A 26,574-nucleotide genomic window follows, 5' to 3' on the forward strand; every position below is an offset into this window, starting at 1 on the left:
CTTTCAGTTTGTACCTCCATGGTTTATCTCCATACAATCTTCTCCTCCTCCATAGTTGTCAGGTTGTCCATTACCCCAGTTTGTGAAGTCAAACTGGGAACCATCACTCCACTTCCACACAGTTTCCTGGAAGAATAAAGTTCAGTTTGTTCTGATGTACTTTGATGCATCTATGCTGAGAGTGCAGACATGAGACCTCTTACACCACTCGAACACAACGAAGGTTCATTTTGTTTGTGCAGGTAAAAAATGAAAAGAAAAGTCAAGTCAACAGCAACATCTGTCTCCAGGAACAAAGTCCTGATTAATCAGTCTGTCACATGTTGACCTTTGAATCAAACTGATGAATATGAAGAGAAACATATGAAATATCAGAAACAGCTGCAGCTCATCCTCTTTATCTGTGAAACACTTACAGTCTCTCTGTCGTTGCCTCCAACCCAAGCTGTTCGATACGACCCTGCTGCTGTGCGAGTGAGCTCTCTGATGAAGGTGTACTCAGCTGTGCTGTGGAATGAGGCCAGATTTCCACCGAGTGTCTGACAGGAACTCTGAGGAGGAAGATGAGGTGCACAGAAGATGAAAAGTGTGAGAATGCATTTAAAATCAGTCAAAGACAGAAAGTCTTTATGTCATCAGTGATGCAGCGACAGCTGCTGTTATTTCCTGATGTACCTCAGCATCAGTCCAGGTCTTCAAGCTGCTGTTAACGATGAAACAGCGACCTCCAAACCAAGTCCAACCAGATGGGCAGGAAGCATCTTCAAAATGATTGCAAAGTTAAAAGGTCGGTGAACAGATTAATGGTTCCTCAAAAGAAAGTAATTTCTCCCCATAAACTTCAGAACAGAAGATGAAGAATTTCATAACAGACATCTGTTTCATTATTTTTCATGTGTTCCTAATAAACTGTCAGTTGAGTACATGCCAAAGCAAAGCAGTCGATCATCTCATGTTAGAAGAAGCTGAGCTTGAACAATGACTTTCATATTAACGGCTGGTTAATTATGTAACTGACTAACTACATCAGTACGACACTGCCTGGGTCTTTCTAAGGCCTCAGGTTTGTACAGCTTGTTGTACTTGTTAGGCGTCCCATCACACTTCTCTGCAGTTCTGATAGTTGGGTAACTTCCCTCCTTTCTGCCTCTAGTTTTCGTCTCCACTGAGGCTTCTGTTCTTGTGTTCATCTGATATTCAAGGATCCCTGTTGCTGTGTAGATCAGCTGGCTGTTTGCAGTGATGGTCACAGAAGGGATTTTATTAGTGTGCGCTCAAATATAGGACTTTGTAGGAATGCTTCAGTGTTTTCACATTTAATTAGCAAATACAAGCACATTTTTGCTTTGCACACTGCAGAGTGAAGGCAAAGGACCAACAAGCGCTCAGCATCTCTGGGAACTCCTTCAAGACTGTTGGAAAACCATTTCAGGAGACGACCTCATGGAGCTCATGGAGACAAGGCCAAGAGTGTGCAAAGCAGAAATCAAAGCAAAGCGTGGCTGTTACCAAGAATCTAAAATATGAAACATATTTTGAGTTATAATTCTACATGTTCATTCATAGTTTTGATCCCTTCAGTGAGAATCTACAATGTAAATAGTCATGAAAATAAAAAAATAAATGAATAAGGTGTGTCCTGACTATGTTGATAAATCTTTCATGCTGAAATGAGCAAATGTAACAAGTTTTACATATTTTTATGTTTTTGTAAAATATATACAAGTATTACAAAAACAAAAAACATTGTTGTTTCTCAAACTGTATTTTGGGAAAGACATTCAAATTCATGTGTATTTTCAATTAAATACGCATAAATTTTCTAATTAAATATATTTTTAAATCATCCAAGCAGAAGGCTTGGATGATTTGACATGATATAACCTGTGTCTTTGTGCTTATCTAGTCTCTTTTTTCTGACTACCTAATTTTAATATTGTGTTGATCGGAGCTCCTGTCATTTTCTGTTTTGCATTTAACCTTTTTCTTTTAATTCTGTCTAGGGCTGTGTGATATGACCAAAATCTCATATCCCGATATAAAACATCTATCGTCCGATAACGATATAAATCACATAAATGTAACATTTTCTGTAAATTCTGTGAATCTCGGGCAGCTCGACTTGCCTGAAGTGTTTCCAGCTGGGCGTCGTGTAGCTGGAGTCGAGTGTTTTAACCGATGCATGAAACGATAGATTTTTAGACACAAGTTGTAACGGCGCCGTTTTCTTTGTATTTATTACACGGCGTGCTGCGGGGAGAAGCCTGTTCTAACGTTTGAGTCTAAGGTTTATTTTTTAGCACCTGGCGGCTCTTTTTTAATTCTCATCCGTAAATAATCTGCATCTTTCACGTGATTCAGTTTATTTTGAAAAGTCTCAACAGGATCTTGAGCTTTATTGTGAAAGGTTTATGTGGAACAAGCGGACACACGGTGCTGTTACCGTCGTTGTTGCTAATGACAACGCATAAAAACAGGCGCTTGTCCGTCTGTAGTGTGGTGATATTAAATATAAGAGAAAGAGAGAACTTTAAGAAATGAATATAGCCACTACAGTGACCATCAAACCATGAACAAATATTGCCGTAAACCGTAACCAGGAAACAAACGACAGCGTAAAATGAAACGATCGACGTTTTTACATCGTCATCCGATATATATCGTTATATCGAACAGCCCTAATTCTGTCTGTTTGATTTTTACTTGTATGTGTCTTTAATTTGGTCGGAGGACTTTATAAACTCTCCCTTTTAATGTACTTTTATTGCAAAATGTGTTCATCTCTCAACTTCAGATTGTTATTAAAGAACTGTTACACTGATTTACTGCACCATCTTGTGGTATAAAGCGGTATCTCTGCCTTATCTTCAGTTGGTAAACACAACAGATGTTCTGTTCTCCACATTCTGTCGATGTTCAGGAAACATCAGCGAATAAAACAGAGACGTTTTTTATTTACGATGTCATTTTCATTAGCTTACTTGATAAGCTTATGAAAAAAAATTCAAATTCAAAATTTATTTGTATGGCACATTTAAGAACAACAGAGTTGACCAAAGTGCTTCACAATCAGTTAAAAACAAGAAAAAACTGTAGAGAAACAAATATACACATATGTGTGTGTGTGTGTGTGTGTGTGTGTGTGTGTGTGTGTGTGTGTGTGTGTGTGTGTGTGTATATTCTTATATTTTGATTTGATCTGTATTATGGTTTTACTGGAAAGCACTTTGGTCTTTAAATGTGGTATACAAATAAATTTGATATGTTATGATATGAATTGTTGACAATGTAACAATGAAAGACTATTCGCCTCACAAATATAAACCTTACGTCACTCTAATTCATTGCTCACCAGTCTAAACAAAACATTCTTCGAGATTCTGGTTTGACTTTCAGAGCTCTTAGTGGACGATCAGTGAGCCTTTACAGCCATCAGCAGGTCCCTGAGGTCATGTGATCAAGAGCTACTTATTGAACATGACAGGAGGTTGAAAACTAAAGGAGACCGAGTTTTGACCACAGTGGTTCCCAGACTCTGAAACTCTCTCCCTCTGAGCCTGAGATCTCAGTCGTGTCTTTCAAGAACCAATAAAAACTCAGTATTTAGGCATGTGTTTGGATAACTTTTTTTTATGCTCTGTTATTTTTTGGTGAAGCACTTTTGATCTCTGTCTTGAAAGGTGTTTTATAAATAAACTTTTACTTACTTACTAAAGACGTTAGTAACAACAACTGAACAAAGTTTAAGCCACATGAATAATAAAATGTGGGATGAAGCTCAGTTCACATGAATTAGCCAATCCATGGTGCCCAGTCTTCCAAAAGTCCATACAGAGTCAGGCCTGTCATGTGTGAGAGCCTGGACCCTCTTCACTTTGTGTATAGAGGTTTTCCATGTGACATCATCACAGGGAGTCATATGATTGTTGAGATTTTCTCTGTTTTGTTTCTATTATTCTAAGGTCTCTACTTTTTTTATACAAAGCAACTTGAGGCAATCTGTTATTTGGATTTGGTGCTGTATAAATAAAACTGAATTGCAGCACTTTTAAAACTCAGAGGACTTTTCACACATCAAAGGAAAAACATCAGCTGGTGCAGTATTTTTTAAAGCAGGTCTAACACTGCAGCATTTAGGAGAAAACAGACTAATAGATTTTTACATTTTGTTTTGGAGTATCTATATATTGTGATCAGCATCACTGATTTCTTCATTAAATTACATTTTTCCATAATTAAGTTCTATAAAAATCACAGGATTCTGTTTTTTAAGACTTTCATAAACATCATTTCAATTTGTTCACTCAGGATCTGTAAAAATAATCTGACAAGATATTCATGTCAGATTATTGAGTCTTTTTCAGCAATGACCTTTTTATGAGCACAGGAATGAATGCAGTCTAAAGGTTTCAGGTTCTTACCCTGACAAGTGTAAAACACCTCCAGGTACTTGTAGGTGCCGCCACAGGGGTCTCCAAACACTGTGTTTGATGCTCCAACAGTACAGTTGTTCTGCCTGTTACACCTGTGAATGCAGGTCAAAGGTGAGTCAGCAGAGGACTGAAGTACGTCGTGTCATCTGAGAGAAGATGGAAAGAGAGTCAGCATCTGTACCTGTTAGTTACATATTCTGTACTATTGGGACTCGAACAGAGAACATTTTTGACGTGATCAGGATTTCCATCAGGGCACGTGGTGTTGTCACGGCGACCATAATTCGCCCAGGAGACGACTATAACCTGTCCTTCACCTGAGGAAGAGTTCATGAACTGTAACCATGTTTGTAGTTCTATCAAATGAATCCACTAAAGTTACAATAAATGAGAAAAATAAATCTGACCACACTGAAGGTTCGCCTGAGATCCTTCACATGTTACACTGTGGACTGACAAAGAAACGCATCACATTAGAAACTGTAATGATTCATGTACAGATGTGACTGATTGTTAGCTGATAATCACACATGTAACAGACTCTCTGGGACGCAGGTGTAGGTGGTGTCCAGGTAGGTGCAGACGCCGGGATCAGAAGCACTGATGATGTTCATATTTATGTCACACACTTTTCTTCCATCACAGCTGCAGGGACACAGAAAGCAGCTCGTTTTCAGCTTTGTTAAAGTGTTTCAGAGCTGCTGCTGTTTTTATTCAAACAGTCATTTGTTATTGAAGATCTTAAACTACCTGTTCTTGATGTGCTGAGTGCCAGTCTGAGAGCAGGTTTGTGTATCTGCACATCTGTACACAGCTGACTGCACAGTGATCACTCCCCTCTCTGTTATACACACACAGTATCAGAGAAAAGGAGAAACGACATGTAGTAAAGCAGGTTTGATGCACTTTGTGTTTTAGACCCAGCAGCTGCAGTCACATCCATAAATGTTAGTCCGACCTCTGTACACCACCACCGTGGATTTTACATCAAACCTTCTCTGATTGGTTGATTTATTTGTCATGTTAAGAGTTCCAGTGAACATCCAAGTACAAACTAAGATGTTTTATGTGCTAAAGTTTGAATGAACTGAGGGAACAGTGTCATGGTCCGGGTGAGTACAGCTGTTTTGCCTCTGAGCTGCTGTCTCCACCTTGGGGTGGAGTTACTGTACAGTGGCGTCTCCTCAGCTGTGGGCGACTGAGCTGTCAACATTTATGGACCAGCGCTCACTTCACTCTTCGCCACAAGTTCTGCTTCACCTAGTCAGTGTTGCTTCAGACAATTAACAGGTGATTGTGCAGACTGAGACTCACTGTGTTTTGCCCATAGCTCACTATCTGGGCCCACGTCCTCATGTTAGGTTTGACAGCGTTTAGTATTGAAAGTTGAATGCTTGGACATTAATTGTGCTGCGGTTTTGGGAAGGCCTGGAAGGGGACTGGTGACGGCTCCCGGGCCGGGCAGATCCCCATGCACTAAATAGGAGTGAATCTGCCCCTCACCCGGACCTAGTACTCCCTTTGTGTCCGCTCTCCGCCCGGCAACATTCGGTGATGTTTTCCTGGACACTTTCCCCCAGGCCTAGGCACTAAATCCACTCTCCTCCCGTTACAGCGCACTGAGACTCCCGGTGCATTTCCAGCGTCTCCCCTCTGTGCTCTCGAACAGAGTGTTTTTGTTTTCATGAAGGTTTCAATTACACTGATTCATAGTAGCAGTCAAGCCCTTGTTCCATGTTAGGTTTATATGCTTAGAAGACAACGTTAGTTCATAGTACGTTGCAAATCATATCTTGACGTTTTTGCTTTTGAGAATAAATCCTTGTTCATGTTTTCGTGGGCGACTCTCACGGTTACCATGCAGGTTACCATGGAAATAAAAACTGAATTTAAATGTGTGGCTGTACTTTTTTAACCAGTAACATCTGGATTACTAGAGATTTGAATGGTAAAACTGATTTTCTGTGTATGCACTCAGACCTGTCTGAGGTCAAAGTTCAGCATCATGAAGATAAACTGCCATTTTTCTCCGCTGAGATAAGAAAGCAGGCGCAGCCCGAAGGAGGATCTAGATGCAGTTTTTACCCCGACAGAAAAACATGGCAGAAAAATGTTCTGTTTTCACAGTGAGTGGGAGGCAGAGCTCTTTGCTACAACGGCTAAAGAAACGTGTGTGTGTCTCACTTGTGGGACGACTGTGGCGACGAGAAAGTGACACAGTGGAGACACACTTCAGTGCATGTCACACAAGCCTCCGTGCTAACTACCCACCTGACACACAAGCAGAAAAAGTCTGTGAGGCAGCTTTGAGCAAACGTGAGTTTTTTGAGGGGCAAGAAAACCAACCATGGAGCTGTTATTGAACAATCTGTAACCTCAACATATCAAAAACCAAGGAACCAACTGTGGACTTCAGAAAAGCTCCCAACATGTCTGATGCCACAAACATTAAGGTGGAATATGTGCAACCCTATAAATATCTCGAGACGATTGTTGATTCAAGACTGTCTCCGTGTTTGTTTTACTTAAGGAAGCTGCCTTAGACTGTTTCTCTAACAGCATTAGAGAAACAGCTTTGTCCAGGCTGCTGCTGTTTATTGACTAATCTGTAGCAACTTGCACACGTTTATCTCTTTTTAGGTATTAATGTTTTAAACACTTTATTATTTAGTAAATGTAATTTTATTAACTCTCAGCTGGCCTGGTAACGCTTTGGTGTCCCCCAGACAAGCTAAAGGAGCTGGCTGGGGAGGAGGAGGTCTGGGCTTCTCTGCTTAGGCTGCTGGTTTTTGGAGACTATTTTCCATCTTACCACAGCTCAGGCGTTGAACACTGAGGCTGCTAAAGGTGATCACTCTTCCTCTGGATATGGCCGTCACAGCAGGAGGAACGGGAAGTTGTGCTCTGATAAAGCCTGAAATCAAAATATTAAAAAACGTAATATGAGGGTAAAGCAATGGAGGGAAATGTAAAAGTAACACAGAGAAGGCCGGCCGTCTTTTTTTCTCAAAAGGTTTGATGATGTAGTGAAAAGGCTATTTGGTTAGCTAACGTAGCTGTTTAACTGCTAACAGGCAGGAACACGCTGTGTGCATTTTTTTAAGTGATTAAAGTCAGTAAAAGATTACAGAAACACAGAAACTGCATTGAGCTGTAAGTTTATTCAAATATGGTCTCTAAGCAGACTCTTACTCTGGATGGCATTACCTCGGCCTCCAGTAACGCTGTGAGGAACCTTGGAGTCATTTTTGACCAGGACACGTCCTTCAACGCACATATTGTTAGGATGCCTGGGTCGTTGACCCGGGGTTTTTGAGTTTATTATATTATTTAGAATTTCTAGTCTTTGGTTTCTTTGAGTTCTGTCTTATGGTTTATGTCTGTCTTCTCTAGTTGCTCTGTCTCCCCTGTCAGCTGTATCCCCTTGTCTAGTTGGCGTCTCTGTGTATCCTTAGCTGCTATATCCCCGTGTCCAGTGTGTCTGCCCTGGTCCCACGTCTCCGTTCCCTCTGTTGCAGTGCCTGCGAGTCTGTGTCTTTAGTTCAGACTGTGTCATGTTTCCTGTTTTATTTTGAAGGTCCTTGTCTGAGGTTAATGTATCTGGTTTCGCTTCCCCTGGTCTCGTTAGGCCTGATTTGCCCCAGCTGTGTTTCCCTCCTGTTACCCATTCCCTGATTGCTCCCTCTGTGTATTTAAGCCTTGTGTTTCTCTGTCTGTGTCGTGATCTACTGGTTTTCTAGCTGTGTGTTCTGGCAGTCCTCTGGTGTAAGTTTATTTTGATTTTTCCCCCCCGTTATGTTATATTTGAGTTTAACATTAAAGCTGTTTTGAGTTCACATCTGTCTCCGGAGTCTGCACCTTGGGTCCTATTCCTGTCTGCACACAGCCGCTCATAACACATATTAAACTAATATGTAAGACTGCTTTCTTCCATTTGTGCAACATCTCTAAAGTTAGAAATATCCTGTCTCAGAGTGACGCTGAAAAACTAGTTCATGCATTTATTACTTCCAGGCTGGACGACTGTAATTCATTATTATCAGGATGTCCTAAAAACTCCCTGAAAAGCCTTCAGCTAATCCAAAATGCTGCAGCAAGAGTCCTGACAGGGACTAGAAAGAGAGAGCAGATTTCTCCTGTTTTGGCTTCCTGTTAAATCCAGAATTCAAAATCCTGCTCCTCACATACAAGGTCTTAAATAATCAGGCCCCATCTTATCTTAATGACCTTGTAGTACCATATCACCCTATTAGAGCACTTCGCTCTCGCTCTGCAGGCCTACTTGTTGTTCCTAGAGTATTTAAAAGTAGAATGGGAGGCAGAGCCTTCAGTTTTCAGGCCCCTCTTCTGTGGAACCAGCTTCCAGTTTGGATTCAGGACACAGACACTATCTCTACTTTCAAGATCAGGCTTCAAACTTTCCTTTTTGCTAAAGCACATTCACTAAACATTGAACGTTGGATAGATGTTAAGATCTTCTCAATATTTGGTCTGCCGGTCCATCATCTGAACTTAATCTACAATTTGGACGTCCAACCATGACCCAACCTGGACGTCAATATGACGTTTAACATTTGAACTTTGGACTTGGTAATTTTTTTGGACATCATGTGCACGTCTATGACAGGAGCAGGGAATTTACATGATTAAAAGATGTAATATATATATTTTTATTTACAAATAACATTGCTGTTATCAACATGATACACGTGAATATAAATATTTTTTTATTTTAAACCTAAACTTTGAAATAAAAACATTCTTATGTGTTAACCTGTTGATTTATTGAGAACATGTGGGGTTTTTATTTGTTATGTTACATTTTCCAGTTTTCATTTAACTGGTTCTGATTTAGTGCTCACAATGCATTTGGTCCATTATAGTAGTGATGTGACGTTATGTATCGAGGCTTCGAAGCTTGTGTCGAGTAATTGAGGGAGCGTTTCCACGATGCGCGTATCGAGGCTTGCTTCATTTATGGGAGGAGCTGAAAATGATGACGTCCGAAGCCTCGCTGCCCGGCTGTACCACGTGACTGGTTCATGAAGTGGTTTGAACTTTGCTGCGAGCTATGACAGCGATATAAACCCTCAGACTTCATTCAAAATGTGGGTGTTTGATGGAGAGTTGCGGTTAGAGAGAGTTTGGAGACCGTTTGGAGGTTTATGAGAGTGAGGAGAGAAAGTCAGGAGAGAATGGAGCCAGCTAAGAAGAGGAGGATGTCCTCCCCTGTGTGGGAACATTTTGATCTTATTCCTCCCAACAAGGTATGTAAATTTCTACAGAAGATGTATTTTCATAATACTGATGGTGCAATAAAACCTATGTTAAGCTGTCTGTACTTTTGTACAAGGTGAAGTGTTTGCTATGTGCCAGGGAGCTGGGATATAACAACAACACCTCATCCATGCTTAGGCACTACAGAGCTTTGCATGAGAATAAGGGGAACACCGATTGTGGAGCAAGACCAGGTGAGCCATCAAATGCAATGATAATATAGCATGCAGTAATGTTACTAAATGATATAACAATATTATACAACTGTTATAAGTTACGTGTGTGATATTTATATTTGTGCTTTGTTCTCCTGAGGAAAGACAATAAAGACAATCTCAAATAGATGAAGACCTGGTCAGCATGGTGATCGAGGACTCCCAGCCATTTAGCATTGTGGAGGACAAAGGATTCAAAAGATTTGTTAAATCATTAGATCCTAGCTATGTTCTCCCCACTAAAAAGGTCATAAAAGCAGTGAAAATTTAGTTTTTACAGAATAAAATGTGAACAGGCAGGACTGAGGCTCAAAGCCTCAGTGTGTAGCTGTCCATACCTCAACGTTACAAAAGCACAACCACTGTCCACACCCCAACCACACCTCACCTCACAGTAAATGATCATTTCCATTTCAAGCATTTCCAAATAATCATTTCCCATACTGCCACTATAAATATACACAGTATACTGCCATCACTACAATATACATGTTTTACACACTCCTTTTGTTGTTGACATTTACAGGCTGTGTGCAAAATGCCACACTCTTCAAATTCATGCCAGCTATTATTTTTACGTCCAGTAGGTGTCCTGCTAGAGCAAATGAAGCTTCATGAAGCTTCGCGTTGGGGTGAACCAATTGGATGAAAAGCTTCAGTGCTTCATGAAGCTTCATCTGCCCATCACTACATTATAGGTCATGGATTTGCTGTGTGGCAGGCAGCATGTTGGACCAAAAAGCAGGACTCATAAGCAAAAGGGTTAACTAAAAGAGGCAGCTTTACTCTAGTGGCAAATAACTCACTTCAAGTACAAACCTTAACTAGAAAAGAGAAAACAAACCAGGAACTGTGACTAGAAAATGGCTGGAAACACAGAGGGTGTAAGACAACAACAGACAGAGGAAAACACAGGGCTTAAATACACCAGGGAGTAACGAGGGAATGGAAAGAAGGAGGGAAGCACAGCCGGGACTAATCTGAAATAAAGAGATAAAGGAAGCAAAGCAGAACACACTGACATAGGACACAGACTGTCAAAGTAAAACAGGAAGTACGAGGCATCCACAAAGACGCAGACTAGACAGAGACGTGGAAACACGACAGACTCTGGAACAGAGACAACAAGAAACACAGAAACAAAAGTACCAAGATGTGGGACACAGGGAAGAGAGAAAAATAAGACTACACATACAACACACGGAGAACAGAATTAAACGTTCATCAAGAACATGGAGGAGGCACAGAAACAGAAGAGACACCTAGAAACCAGGAACTACAAATAATATACAAACAGGAAACCATAATTCAAAGAGTTTAACTTCAACCAAAAACACAAACACGGGGTCACCAGACTCAGTGCCGTGACAATATTAGACTCAGTGGGCTTCTGTCAAACTGTAAAAGAACCCACTTTAATCACACTCTAGATCTTGTGTTAACATATGGCAGAGAAACTGAACACGTAACAGAGTTTCCTGAAAACCCTCTGCTGTCTGATCATTTCCTGATAACATTTACATTTACACAGCAGTGGAGAGTAGACTTTATCACAGTAGATGTCTTTCTGAAAGCGCTGTAACTAAGTTTAAGAATATAATCCACCCACTGTTATCATCTCCAATGCCCTGTACCAACACAGAGCAGAGCAGCTATCTGAACGCTGCTCCAACAGAGGTCGATCATCTTGTTAATAATATTACGTCTTCACTGTGTACGACTGTAGACACTGTAGCATCTCTCAAAAGAAAACCTCAAATCAGAGGAAGGACTTGACTCCTTGCTGTCGCTCAAACGTGCATCTAGATAACTCGCAAGCTGGAGAGGACATGGCTCCTCTGATATAAAAGATCACCAGCCTGGAAAAGTTGTTTTTGCTTTATAAAAACCTCTCTGGTGGAGAGAAATAAAAACTAGTGATATGTGAAGGTTGTTCAGTAGTTGCACAAGCAGAAGAAGAGCTCAGGTTCAATGATTAGCATGATGGAAGTATAAAGTTAACAGCAAGGCTGAGAAATATAAGAAGCAGTAAAACAGCATTTACCTGAAGTGATGAGTGAACAGGTTGCTGCCAGCACTGAAAGAGACAGAAAGAAAGCTCAGTGTCAGACTGTGTGTTTGATATCAAGTTGAATTCACCTCAAAACATGAAACAGAAATGAAAAGCAAACAGGAGAAAGCTGCTGCTTTCATTCACACCTGGATTCTTTGGAAACTCTTTCTAAACAGCAGATTTCAATGACACATTTATTCTCTTCATCTTTCCAACTTTTGTCAATAAACTTATTTGTGTTGACAGTTTGACTTCAACTCTTCAAAGTAAATGATCAGCCATGAATTGCTCTCAGGACTCTGTGAAGCCTAACTGTCCTGCTGAGGTGATGCAAACATGTATTTAGGATGTTAGATGAACTGATCCAATAAAGCAGAAAGAAAAGCATGTCACAGTACAGCACAGTGGAAAGCTAGAAAAGGATTAGACTGAACATGTGCAGCTAATTTCATGTATAAATAAAGGATGATCAGTGTGTTGTACTCACACAGTGTGCTGCTGAGTCCGGAGCAGAGCATCATGTTAGGAGATCTGGATTACAGTGAAGAGCTGATGGAGGATCAAACACAGAGCTGCTGGATTTACTCTGTTTCAGTAACACCTGTGATGTACATGCAAAGCACAGCCAATGGAAAAGCAGGACCTGTTCCTTCTCAGCTGCAGCAGGAAATAAAACTACTTTACATTAAAAGTTATATAAGCCTGGATCAGCTGACCCAGTGACAGCTGGGAGGGGCTCGGATCATCATTTTAAACACGATTAATGGTAGATTACATTTATTTTAACATTTAATACAAATGATTGTGTTAACATGATGTAAATGATTGCAAACATGTTGTTCCAAAGTTTAGGAGCTACAGTTTGAAAATGTGATCACGTCTGGATTTAAATGAAGAGCACAGAACAGTTCAAAGAGCCTGATCAGCTCAGAGAGAAAGTGACACTCCCCTGTTCGTCAACAGCGTCCTAAAGAGGGAACAAAGAGGACGGAGACCAAGTGGACGACACAGACACACATGCAGCAACAGCTGTGGGTGTTCAACACACCAGTGTTTACAGTGGTTTAAATGGGGTGGTACAGCAGGTATTTATGACGGCTATTTAATGATTCACTGGATGTTACTATAAAACACACAGGTCCATGATATGAATGTAACAGACAGGCAGGAGCACAGCTGAGAACACATTTGACTGGAAAATATTCTGCTTTGCATGAAACATCTCCACACGTCTCTCTGTTCAGAGACCACAGAGGAAGTGGATTCATGGGAAAACACCAGAAACTAAAAATGAGCTTCAAAAACATTCAGAGTATTTAGAAAGAAGTCTTTCTACTGACTGCTGAATTAGTTCCTGATAAACACAACATGTCATTGTGCAGCAGCGACAGCATCATGCAAAAGGTTTGGAGCACAGACAGAACAGGACCTTCATAAACACCCAAATCATCATCCAGGAAACCTGAAACTGAAAAAGCCATCACACCTGTGTTTGAGTGTTGTTCAAGCTCACCATGAAGGACTCTAATATGTCTTCTGAAAACAGATTTGATAAACAGTTTTTTCAACATCTGAGATGTAAATGGATTTCTGAAAGAGTGGCCTTTCTGCGACAAATGTCTTGACCCCAACCATGTAACTGTTCAGTTTTATTTATAGCGCTCCATGACACAAAAGCAGGCACCTCGAGGTGCTTTACACTGTGAAGTAAAGAACCTACAATAATACAGAGAAACCCCAACAATCAGACGACCCCCTAAGAACAAGCACTTGGTGACAGTGGGAAGGAAGAACTCCCTTTAAATAGGAAGAACTCTCCAGGCTCAGGGAGGGGCAGACATAACGACCTGTTGATGCCGAGGGGAGGAACACAGGACAAGGACACGTGTGGAGCCAGAGATGAATAATCACAACTAATAATTAAGTGCAGAGAGGCGTATAAACACAGTGAGTGAAGAAGCTGGCAGCAGCCCAACTATACTGTATATGCGATCACTTCTCTTCTCTTTGCACTGCTCCTGTTTCCATGTTGTTAGAATGAGCTTACCTGAAGTGCTTTATTACTGTGCCTTATATTAATCTCATATTACTCAAACCTGCCATATAATCATGTGGCGTAGTGTTCCATGGACACAGCGCTGAATAGACTCTCGCCCATGTTTGCCTGTAGAGCAGTAGATAAGAGGGAACCATCTTGTAGTGGAAACTTACTGAAGTGCTGTTGTTGAGACTAGAATAGGGTGCCCAGTAATGGTAAATGGCCTGTATTTGTATTTTACTCGTCCCTAAGGACCCAAAGCGCCAAAGCCATCACCCATCCACACACTGGTGATGCTACATTGTAGCCACAGCCACCCTGGGGCACACTGACAGAGGCGAGGCTGCCGGACACTGGCGCCACCGGGCCCTCTGACACAACGACCGAGACTGTCCGAGCCGGGGCTCGAACCGGCAACCTTCCAATTACAAGGCGAACTCCCAACTCTTGAGCCACGATCGCCCCCGATTGGTAGTGAAACCGTCAGGTGCCAGTCACCATTTTCAGATCCGCAGCAAAGTGTCAGAACAGATAGTGAGGAACAAAGGTCCACTAAGTGCAGTTACTGTTTATAAAGGTGGTATTCAGATTACAGCTACTTTGTTGAAATAAATGGATTACATGGCGGTCTTTTCCTGTTTCATATGTTCGGCTATGCTCTCTCTATTTCTGGTAATTCCAAGCTGGTGGAAACCCAAACCAAACACACATGAAGAGGCTCTAATGACGTGTCTCAATCTCGCGGCCCATGTCACCTCTATTTGCATAATGACGTGAAGAAATATTTTTAAAATTATTATTCAAAAAATCATTTAATGTGAAGGCAACAGGCAGAGTGTTACGGGTATGACAGTCCATTCATTTAATCTGTTGTTTGTATATGTGCAGCACTTTGTGATCTCTGGTTTTGTGTTAAAGTGCTTTATAAGTAAAGCTGGTAAAGTTGCAAAAAAAGATAAATATATAATTTTACACAAATACGATTAAGCTTATTCTTTTCTTCAGATTTAAACATAACTGCGTTATCAGCATCAGGTGATGAGATCCCAGCATCAGAAGTACTGATGGTGTATTTATGTCACACAGGTTTTTCCATCACAGCTGCAGGGAGACAGAAAGCATTTTGAGGTTTATTAAAATGATCAGATGATGATTTGAAGCATGAATGACTCACTTTCAGGTCAACATTTCAGTTCCTTTAAATTTTATTGAATTTATTTTCCTGTTTATTGTGATATGAAATCATATTTATCAACAGAATCCAGCAGTGATGTCATCGAGGCTTGACATCCTGCTGGAAGTGACATCAGCAGTGAGGCTGTGACATCATCATGTCAGACGTGTCAGGACACGAAGGAGCAGTTATGGACCTCTGACACAAACAAACCCTCTCTGTGAGTTACATCTTTGGTCGTTGACATAATCTCCTGTAAAGAATCAAAACAAAGAAATAAAATCAGAGGTCTGTGCAGTAAATGTTTTCTTCTTCTCTAATGTAAAAAGAACAAACACAGTTCTTATAAAGACCTAAGATCACATGACTTCAGTCAATATAAAAACCAAACACATTTCATCAACAGGCCCACTTTCAGTTTGTACCTTCACGGTTTATCTCCATACAATCTTCTCCTTCTCCATAGTTGTCAGGTTCTCCATTACCCCAGTTTGTGAAGTCAAACTGGGAACCATCACTCCACTTCCACACAGTTTCCTGGAAGAATAAAGTTCAGTTTGTTCTGATGTACTTTGATGCATCTATGCTGAGAGTGCAGACATGAGACCTCTTACACCACTCGAACACAACGAAGGTTCATTTTGTTTGTGCAGGTAAAAAATGAAAAGAAAAGTCAAGTCAACAGCAACATCTGTCTCCAGGAACAAAGTCCTGATTAATCAGTCTGTCACATGTTGACCTTTGAATCAAACTGATGAATATGAAGAGAAACATATGAAATATCAGAAACAGCTGCAGCTCATCCTCTTTATCTGTGAAACACTTACAGTCTCTCTGTCGTTGCCTCCAACCCAAGCTCGTGTATACGACCCTGCTGCTGTGCGAGTGAGCTCTCTGATGAAGGTGTACTCAGCTGTGCTGTGGAATGAGGCCAGATTTCCACCGAGTGTCTGACAGGAACTCTGAGGAGGAAGATGAGGTGCACAGAAGATGAAAAGTGTGAGAATGCATTTAAAATCAGTCAAAGACAGAAAGTCTTTATATCATCAGTGATGCAGCGACAGCTGCTGTTATTTCCTGATGTACCTCAGCATCAGTCCAGGTCTTCAAGCTGCTGTTAAGGATGAAACAGCGACCTCCAAACCGAGTCCAACCAGCAGGGCAGGAAGGAGCTGCAGCATGATTGTAAAGTTAGTAGAGCAAAGGTACATGAAATTATATGTTAACATGTTGTTCAACATAAAAACAATGTGTAAGAATCCAACATTCAGATTCAGAAAACTTTATTGATCCCCGAGGGGCAATTGAGAGACTGACCTTGCCGACCGTACATACAATACACAAACACATGAAGTTGAGAACGGAAAATGTTTTATAGACGTGCTTTATCTTTGCTCCTAATGAATCAGCATCTGAGTCCACGTCAAAGAGAAGTATCCAGTCCTCTCATTCTAGCTGCTGGTTCTTTAACTGACTGACTACAGCAGCAGTGATTATTTAGTGTGACACAAGCAGCAGTTCAAGTGTAATTTATGAGCAATTAAATCTGATTAATACGGAATTGATTCTGATTTATTCTCAAGAACTTTCTGAAAGCTGTGATTTCAACCCGTTCACTCAGGATCTGCAAAAGAACTGAAAACGTTTTCATGTCTGATAATTTCAGTGACTTCTTTATAACAGAAATATGAATTCTTTAATAATGATTAATAATTATCTGTACGTATAATTGAATTCACAGAGTCATGAAGTTTAAAGTTCTTACCCTGACAGTCATAAACCACCTCCAGGTACTTGTAGGTGCCGCCACAGGGGTCTCCAAACACTGTGTTTGATGCTCCAACAGTACAGTTGTTCTGCCAGTTACACCTGTGAATGCAGGTCAAAGGTGAGTCAGCAGAGGACTGAAGTACGTCGTGTCATCTGAGAGAAGATGGAAAGAGAGTCAGCATCTGTACCTGTTAGTTACATATTCTGCACTACTGGGACTCGAACAGTGAACATTTTGGATCTGAGAGACAGGACGACCATGAGAGCATGTGGTGTTGTCACGGCGACCATAATTCGCCCAGGAGACGACTATAACCTGTCCTTCACCTGAGGAAGAGTTCATGAACTGTAACCATGTTTGTAGTTCTATCAAATGAATCCACTAAAGTTACAATAAATGAGAAAAATAAATCTGACCACACTGAAGGTTCGCCTGAGATTCTTGACATGTTACACTGTGGACTGACAAAGAAACGCATCACATTAGAAACTGTAATGATTCATGTACAGATGTGACTGATTGTTAGCTGATAATCACAGATGTAACAGACTTGCAGGGACGCAGGTGAAGGTGATGTCCAGGTAGGTGCAGATGCTGGGATCACAGGTACAGACCATGTTTGTATTTATTTCACACACTTCCTTCAAGTCACAGCTGCAGGGACACAAAAAACAAATTTCTAGGTTTGTTGAAGTGATCAGTTCATGGTTTCTAATATCTGCTGCTTTCATTTGAGCTGCTGGTGCTTTTTATTGTAATCAAAGCAGTTAAACTATCCGACAGTGTTCACCTTTTCTTGATGAAGTCCAGATCGTGAAGCCGAGAGCAGATTTCTTTATCTGCACATCTGTACAAAACTGACTGCACAATCATCACTCCACTGCCTGTTACACACACAATGAGACAAAAGGAAAAATGAAATGTTAATATCAATAACGCAGGTTTAAGACACTTTGGCTTCACTTTACAGACTCAGAAGTGTCAGTCAGATCCAAAATGCTTCTGCTCTTGGCTCTTGATGGAGGCGGTCACACTTTCTCCCTCTCCCTTATCTTTCCTGCTTGGCTTCTCATGTCCTTTGTATAGTCTTGGATATTCTCTAACCTTAAGAGAGTCTCAAAGACTTGTTCTCTGAAACATAAAGAAGAATTATGGATTTGATCCCACCCTCCTGGGCTTGGGAGAGCCTGATTGTCCTGCAGAGACGTTTGCTGTCGGATACTCGATGGTCGGTTGCGTCGTGTGTCTGGTGACACTCTTGATGGAGGACACTGAACGACATCTACCAATTTGGAACCACGGTAACAGAGTTGTGGCTGATTGGAGCCGGCTCGGCTTATCAAAGAACAAGAAGCAGCTACAGCTGTTCAAAATCCCACAAAGCTGGCCGACATGATGGACGATGGGCAGGGCTGTGAGTACTCAGACTGTGTTTTTTTTAACGCAATATGGATAACATCTTGAAGAAGAACAACGAGAAGAGACCTGGTGACCAATGATGGCCATTAGACCAGCTGTAAAATTGGAAGCAGTTTGTTCGCATTGACCAAAACAACTACCATCTTCATCTCATGCAGCCCCCCTGGCGCCAGCTGGATGATCAACTGAGGGGAATAACAAAATTGTCTCTTAGATAACAAGATGTGTTGTGACTCTCCCTCCTCATTCAAGGCCACCCGCGTGGAAGATGGTCACCTTTGAGCGGGAACATCACAGATGTAACAAAACATTAAAATTTCATTGAAACAAATAATCATCACTTTTATAAGTTCAAGTGCACAGTGTGGAGGATGTCATAAGGCCTTGAGGCAATCAAATGCAAAGCACAATATTTATCAGTGTTGGTCAGATTTGACCCAAACATCACGCGAAAGTTTGAATATAATTCTTTTATTAAACTTCATGATTTGAAGCTGAGAGTCTGCACTTCAGTCACATCCTGACTGTCCAATTTAAGATCCACTGTGGTGATGTACGGGAGCAAAAACAAGTCACTGGGCATATTCTTATGGACCTGACTTTACATCCAGCTTTAACGTACAAACTACACCCTTCTTACCACAGCTCAGCTGTAGGACACTGGGGACGTTAAAGGTGATCACTCTCCCTGTGGATATGGCCATCACATTGGAAGGTAAAGAGAGCTGGGCTCTGGTAAACCCTGTAATAAAAACTGAATGCATAAATATAATTTTATACATATTTTCCAGTACAGCAGCATTAACAAAAACAAACTAGACTATCAATATATGTTAGGATATGAGGAACAGCACAATATATACAAGTCACCAAGTAATAAATACTCAGGGTTGACAGATATGATTATTAATAAATGTCAACAAATTAACTGCCACATTACAGAGTAAGAAAGAGTGTCTGCAAAACTATTGCAGTGTTTACGTGGTATTAAATGGAGGAGTTGTACAGAATAATCTCAGTCTCCCACTGAGCGACTACTTTTAATTAACTGCTTTAGCCCACTTACAATGGAAATTTAAAAAAATCTTGTTCGTGACCTGTGTAGCATGTTAACACTATTGGAAGGAAAAATAACTTGACTCTCTCTCCTCCTGTCTGAACCTCTGTGTACTTCCTGTTTTACTTTGACAGTCTCCCGTCAGTGTTGCGTTTACTCCTGCCTTGTCTTGTTATGATTATCAGTGTCACCTGTGTTCCCCGTGTGCTCTCCCTTTCCCTTGTTAACCCTCTGTGTATTTATGTCTGCGTCTCCCTCATTCATGGCCGTGTGTTTCTCCGTCTATTACGTTATAGTTTCCCAGTTTAGTTTGTATGGTTTTCCTCTCCAGCAATAAAGCTGTGAAGTTTGAGTTCATTCCTGCCTCCGTGAGTTTGCGATTGGGTTCTCATCCAGCCTGCACACAGCCGAAACATGACACATGGTTGAAGTCACCAGAGATCACCATGGAGGCACTTGGGTGCTGAGTCTGTAGCCGGACTATGGCAGAGTGGATAGTGTCACATGCAGCGGTGGGGTTAGCAGAGGGAGAAACATAGACAGCCACCAGGATCACATGGGTAAATTCCCTGGGCAAACAATACGGCCTGAGTCCAACAGCACACAGTTTAATTTCCGGGCAGCAAATCTTTTCTTTGATTATTAAGTGGGCAGGGTAACACCACCGGTTGTTAACATAAACAGCAAGCCCACCTCTTTTCCGCATACTGCTCCCAGTGCTATCCGTGTCCGCCTGAACAGTCAGAAGCCTTCCACAGATACGTTGTAGTCATGAATATCCTGGTGCATCCATGATGCACTCCCGGTATTCCCTCTAACTGCTTACATGCACTGTCAGCTCCTAATTTTTATTTGATAAAGAACGAGTAGCGCCCATTATGATAGATGGCAGACACGGTTAGTACCTTCTCCTCAATTCGAGCCACCGCTCTCTCACAGCTTCTTTCCTTCTCCTTTTCTGTCCTCCACCTCTGCATCTCCGATGTGTTTTCCTCCAGATTTCAGCTGGTACATCTGTGGGTCTGAGCGATGAGCCAGCATCAAGGCGATCAGCTGATTTATAGAGTAAACAGCCCAAGTAGTATGTAGGAGTTGTGCCACAGTCCCGTTCCTCGATAAAAGTAACAGTTCTGGGTCATTTTGACCCAGCATTTTGAGTTTCTTATGTTTTGGTTTATTTTTGAAAGCTGGATTGTCTTTCATGTTTCTCTGGTGCTTTGTTGATTTTTATGATGACTCTGTGTTTCAATTCTGGTATGTTTCTGTATTATGATTAATGTTCTGGTTGTATTTTGTTATTATTGCAGGTTTAGTTCAGTGTCTAGTCTGTCTCACTCTGTTGAGTCTGTCCTAGTAACGTGTGTCTTGTTTCCTGTTTTACTTTGAAGGTTCATGTTCCTGTCTGATGTCAGTGTTTCTGTTTTGCTTCTACCCTGTCTCGTTAGTCTAATTTCTCCCAGCTGTGTCTCCCTCCTGTTGCCCATTCCCAGAATACTTCCCAGTGTATTTAAGCCCTGTGTTTCTCTGTGTCAGTGTCGTATCCTCTTTATGCTGTGTGTTTGCCTCCTGTGCATGTTTAGTTTCTTTCTTAGTTTCTTACCCCTAAGGGTACATCTGTCACCATCTTACAATGCTGTGATTGCAGCCATTCCCTAACTCTCTGTGAATGGGACTCATGACCATTGATCAAGATCAGTGGGTTTTGGTCAGTGGTTGTTGATCAATGGTCATGAGAATTTGCATATTAATGATGAAGGAACTGACCTCCCAGCCCATTGTTCCTTCAGTGGGCTGGTTTCAGTCATTATGCAAATGTCCTGTTTATAAGATTGAAACATGCAGTCAGCTGAGACTGAAGACGTCACCTGGATGATGACGAAACGTTTCTCCCACAAAACGCTACGTCCAGATGAACAGAATCAACTTTTGGAGATTTACTTACCTGGATGATTGACAATGCATCAAGACAAAACATGAGAACTAAAAACGCTGGGTCGAAACGACCCAGGACCATAACATTAAGTATCTGTGAATTATGAGCAAACACTACAACTTTTACCTGAAGTCATGAGTAAATACGCTGCTCCCAGCACTGAAAGACACAGACAGAAACATCAGTATTGGACTGTGTGTTGAATACAGAGGATTTATTCAACTTAATTTCAGCTTCATTTGAATAGTACCAAATAAGAAGGAACACACACATGTAAAGGAAGCACTCAAAACATGTGTTATCCTAAATGGGCGTTCTTAAAGTCAGCAAAGAGGCACAGAAAAGAAGATCAGACACCAGCGAGTGAGGATAAGAAGGACAGACGCAACAACATTGTCATCCCCTATGTAGCCGGCGTATCAGAGAAACTCAGGAGAGTTTTCTCCAAGCATGACATCCCAGTGTATTTCAGACCCAGCAACACACTCAGACACAAACTGGTTCACCCGAAAGACAAAACACCAAGACACAGACTTAACAATGTGGTGTATGCTGTACAGTGCAGCGAGGAATGCTCATACCTCTACATTGGAGAGACCAAACAGCCACTTCACAAGCGCATGGCACAACACAGAAGAGCCACCTCCACAGGACAAGACTCAGCAGTCCATCTGCATCTTAAGGATAAAGGACACTCTTTCGAGGATGCCAATGTTCACATTTTGGACAGAGAGGACAGATGGTTTGAAAGAGGAGTGAAAGAAGCATCTATGTCCACTGTGAGCAACCATCTTTGAACAGAGGCGGGGCTTACGGCACCAACTCTCTGCCATCTATAATCCAGTTTTGAGATCCCTTCCCAGACGCCTTAATACCCACTCACATCCTGGGCCATCTGACCTCAGGAATTCGCATGATAAGGTGGGGCCAGGTTTCACAATGAACACACCCGAAACTCTGGCTGATTGTGACCCACACCCAGTTTCACACCTTGGCTCAGGCGATTAGAGGATCATCAGGGGGTCCTTTTGTCCCTCTGTGGGGGGAAACTCCCACTAGGTTTATATCTGGGACTCTCCACCATTTGACCTTAGAACTGAAGAAGCTTCTCGGATGAGAGGTGAAACGTCTTCAAGCAACTTAAAGAAGTCCAGACGCTTTTCTTTGCAAGCTCCTTTGACAATGAGAGGTGGTGGATTGGCCAGATGCAGGTCGATGTGTAAAAATAACTCAGTTGTTTGGTGGTGGCTATGGCGGGGCTTCCACAGAGGCCAGCAGGTGGATGAGGGAAGGGGAGGCAGTAGGAGAGACCCGAGGCAGCCGCCAGTCCGAGTGTCAGGTGAACTGAACTTCAGGTAAGAAGTTATGACCTGCAGTCCATCTGGGTCAGATATAAACCAAGTTTAGGTGGAGTTTATTTTCGTTGTGCTGACTTTTTACCCTCAGTTGCAATAACTCGTACTGCGTTCTAGCCAGCTTGATGGAGTTTCTATACAGCTGGGTGGGTGCTATGATGTTACTGATAGTGAACTTTATTTTATTCATACGTTTAGTTAGTAGAGTTGCCAACGGCTCCTTAAAAAAATGGAATGGTCCCTCAATCAGAGAAAATATTACACGTTTCATATTGAGCTGAGAAGAGACGCAGTTTGTCCCGGATTTTAGTTAGAATGGAAAAAGACACAAAGCTGGAGTTATTCTGTGTTTACGTTGCACAGCTGCCTCTTCTTCTCTCGTTCTCTCCCCCCCTCCCTCTCCTGTTGCTACTTCAATCATGAAAACTGATCAGTGATCAGCTGATCGTCTCTCTTGTTTGTTTATCGCCCACTTTGCGCCGAAAGAGGAAACCAGCGGATGTCGCGCTAAACAACAGCAGCACGTTTAAGCTTGATCAGCTGTTGTTAGAATGTATTTAATATTAATTTCTAGTATCAGCTGATGTTTGCTGGAGCCACAGCTGTAAAGCTGCTGGTCATGATGTCGGTTTGGTTATGTGGTGAGAGGGAAACATGAAGATGAAACCAGGAGATGTCCTTACTGAACCATCAGAGCTGAACAGGTGATGGAGGAACAGGTTTACCTTTTAGGTGACAGGAATGAGTTGAAGTTATGAACTGTTTCTGAGAGACTAATAACACCAGCATCCTTTTTTTTTATGTAGCTGACAGCTGGTAACTGTGCAGGGGCGGGTCTAGCAAAGTTTTGCCAGGGGGCCAGGTAGGGCATTAACAGGGAGAGGGGGGGCACAAGGAAATACTTCTCTTTCTTATTCTCATTTAAAATGTCTAGCTTTTATTAAATAATTATCTAAATCTTACAACCAAAGTTTTTATCTGACGTAAAATGTATAGAAATCATACATATACCAACAAGACTGTACATCACTGTCACAACAGCATTTGTTTTCATTCAAAGTCTTTATGGCTTTACTACCTGGTGGGTCGGTCTGTAGTCAAAATGCCCGATTTTCTGTCCCAGTCCAGCCCTGCAGGTTAATACTGGCAGTGTCACCATGCCAGCTGACTGTATTTCATCATCAGCCAGTGTTGTTCTTTATCAATATTACCAAAGTTTACCATAAGGCAGCATATAAAGTATTTACTTGCTTTCAGGTTTTATTCAAATGTTAGTCTTTTCATTTGTTTCCCCACTTTTTACCTGTTTCAAAATCAAACACCAGTTTGTGAGAAGATTATCTTCTTTTTTTAACAGGCAGAGAAAGTTTTGCATTGGCTAATTTGTCAATTGTTTGTTACAAATGTTCGTATTTTAATATTCAAAAATGTTTTTGCCCAAAACATATGTGCACTACATGTCAGTAAAAATACTATGCAAATATTGCTGTCCTTGAATGCTGAGTAAACACTGACAAAGCACTGATTGTATCTCTTGTACTTTATCAACGCAGTATCTAAAAACTTTGCACCGTAGTGGTTAAAATCTCATTCTAATAAGAGTTAAAAGCGCATTCGGTTATTAGGTTTATAGGATTATTGAATTATGGTTAACGGTTGGTAGAATTTTTTTTTAAACATCTGCCAATTACATCTGCCACCCTTCTCCAAATCTGTGCCCCTACTTGGCCCCCCCAACAAAAATTTTCTAGACACGCCACTGCTGTTACCTTGTTGGTAATTTCTGGTAAATAAATAAATACAAGAGAATGAAACATCAGTATATAAAAACAAAAGATTGAGAAGAATTTAATAAAAAAAATAAAAAAAAACGATGAATGGCTCAGAGAGACTGTATGGATTTCTGACATTGAACTGCTGTGATTTTCTTTAAGACATTTTTAACAGCAGAGGGAATTTTGGATTGTCATCTGTTCTGTATATGCACTGCTCAATCTCGTCCCGTAAAGAAGAATCAAAATGAAGAAGAACAGAAATAAAATCAGAGGTCTGTGCAGTAAATGTTTTCTGCTTCTCTAATGTAAAAAGAACAAACACAGTTCTTATAAAGACCTAAGATCACATGACTTCAGGCAATGTATAAACCAAACTCATTTCATCAACAGGCTCACATTTAGTTTGTACCATCACGGTCTATCTGTATACAATATACTGGTGGATTGTTTGGTTCTCCACTGGCCCAGTTTGTGAAGTCAAACTGGGAACCATCACTCCACTTCCACACAGTTTCCTGGAAGAATAAAGTTCAGTTTGTTCTGATGTACTTTGATGCATCTCTGCTGAGAGTGCAGACATGAGACCTCTTACACCACTCGAACACAATGAAGGTTCATTTTGTTTGTGCAGGTAAAAAATGAAAAGAAAAGTCAAGTCAACAGCAACATCTGTCTCCAGGAACAAAGTTCAAGACCAGTAATGTTCTGGGGACAGAGCTGGGCTCCCTTAAGGTGGTGTCAGAGAGGCGGATGCTGTCCAGGATAAGGACAATACCTCCCACCCACTCCATGACGTGCTGGCCAATCACAGGAACATGCTCAGTGAGAGACTGAGATTACCCATAATGCACCGCTGAACAGCACAGAAATCAATCCTACCTGTGGATCTCTCTGCACAGCTCCTCCATTGAATGCACAGTGAAGTGTAGTAGGTGGACAGCCTACTATCTGCATCTCTCTACAGAGACAAAAACTACTACTATGATAAGAGGGGCACCTTAATTTCAGCTTAATGTTTTATTACTTTTGTGTAATATATCAGGGACTGTGATATATTAGAGCTATTGCATTTTATTCAGGGCTTCACCTATCAATAATTCTAGTCTATCAATTGTTCCATCGATTGAAGAATCAAATAGCAATAATTAATATTCAAAAGAGGAAGAAAAGGTCTTTCAAAATAAACTGGTCAGTGGTTTCCGTTTTAGAAATGTGTTTTAATAGTTGTACTGCATACATATAACCATGCATACCTAAATTATTTCATTTCACACACGATATTAAAATGAAAGAAAGCTTAGATGCAAAAATGAATAAACAATAATAATAATCAAGTACAGCAATGTCAAATAAAACAAGGTTTACATGTACCTGAAATAATGCATTAAATGTTTTACAGTGTTGTAACTCCTGGGTGACGTAGGTTATAGTGTTTTTTAATAGTTTATGTGTGCAGTGAGTGAGTTTGTGACTGTAAGCCTCTAAAGGACTATGTGGTGGCTGCAGAGAAGAAATGTGAGCATGTCAGCATTCTGATGTTGTCCTGTGCTTTCATGACTTCATTTGATGGTGTAGACGTTTTACGGTCCCATGTCCAACTTTATTGGCCTGCTGAGGGAAAAAAAGGTTTTACAAAATGTAAAATGTAATACAGTTTATTAATATAATATATTGTTTCTCTTTAAATATGAAAAAAATGTTCCAAAAAACTTACAAAAAATAAATAATCTAGTGAATATGTGCCCCTGCTTGCTACATGTACCTCAGTGAGCTACTTGATTTAAACATCAAATGAGATTACATAGATCAAAGTTAAATTTTAAAGGAGGCGACATTAACAAACATGTGCAGCAGGACAAATCTTAATGTGCTGAATTTACTGAAGAGCCTCAGTGTCAGTTTTGTGACTGAACGTTATGTGTTTTTTTGCAACTGATGGCAAATGTACTTGTTTCTGTTTCAGGAGGACAATATTTAAACGAGTCATAAAAATGTGAATTAATAGTCTGTGGAACACAATTTAATGTAAATTGGATGAAATGTAATCATGAAAATCCTGTCCTCTGCCTGTTGT

General features: G+C 40.9%; 3 protein-coding genes across 3 annotated transcripts in view; all 3 read right to left on the reverse strand.

Annotated features, from left to right (window-relative positions):
• The window catches only part of LOC106675489 (galactose-specific lectin nattectin), a 51,264-nt gene that overhangs the window by 14,850 nt on the left and 9,840 nt on the right, over nt 1-26,574 (reverse strand). The window lies entirely within an intron of this gene.
• LOC106675488 (L-rhamnose-binding lectin SML) lies at nt 4,301-12,680 on the reverse strand. Its single transcript, XM_014410243.3, has 9 exons — nt 12,466-12,680; nt 11,970-12,002; nt 7,246-7,347; nt 5,184-5,274; nt 4,975-5,078; nt 4,841-4,885; nt 4,615-4,750; nt 4,422-4,525; nt 4,301-4,311 (listed from the first exon to the last, which is right to left on the reverse strand). Exons 1-9 carry the CDS (start codon nt 12,497-12,499, stop codon nt 4,301-4,303), a joined length of 660 nt encoding a protein of 219 aa, XP_014265729.3. The 5' UTR covers nt 12,500-12,680.
• The window catches only part of LOC101472202 (uncharacterized), a 53,259-nt gene continuing 41,618 nt past the window's right edge, over nt 14,934-26,574 (reverse strand). Inside the window, exons 9-18 of the mRNA XM_076878787.1 lie at nt 19,021-19,134; nt 17,752-17,845; nt 17,512-17,615; nt 17,378-17,422; nt 17,149-17,287; nt 16,956-17,059; nt 16,277-16,362; nt 16,018-16,152; nt 15,616-15,727; nt 14,934-15,443 (exon numbers count right to left, since the gene is read on the reverse strand). Coding sequence (XP_076734902.1) covers nt 15,379-15,443; nt 15,616-15,727; nt 16,018-16,152; nt 16,277-16,362; nt 16,956-17,059; nt 17,149-17,287; nt 17,378-17,422; nt 17,512-17,615; nt 17,752-17,845; nt 19,021-19,134 — 998 coding nt within the window. The 3' untranslated portion in view covers nt 14,934-15,378. The remainder of the gene's footprint in view (nt 15,444-15,615; nt 15,728-16,017; nt 16,153-16,276; nt 16,363-16,955; nt 17,060-17,148; nt 17,288-17,377; nt 17,423-17,511; nt 17,616-17,751; nt 17,846-19,020; nt 19,135-26,574) is intronic.

Source organism: Maylandia zebra, linkage group LG20, assembly GCF_041146795.1.
Source record: "Maylandia zebra isolate NMK-2024a linkage group LG20, Mzebra_GT3a, whole genome shotgun sequence".
Classification (NCBI taxonomy): Eukaryota; Metazoa; Chordata; class Actinopteri; order Cichliformes; family Cichlidae; genus Maylandia; species Maylandia zebra.

Bases quoted from the DNA above. Each gene is read 5' to 3' on its own strand.
- LOC106675488 (XM_014410243.3), bottom strand. From the start codon at position 12,499: ATGATGCTCTGCTCCGGACTCAGCAGCACACTGT. The intron at 5,275-7,245 runs GTAAGATGGAAA...TGTGTATAACAG, and splicing joins TGTTCAACGCCTGAGCTGTG to AGAGGGGAGTGATCACTGTG. The intron at 5,079-5,183 runs GTAGTTTAAGAT...GTGTCCCTGCAG, and splicing joins ACTCAGCACATCAAGAACAG to CTGTGATGGAAGAAAAGTGT.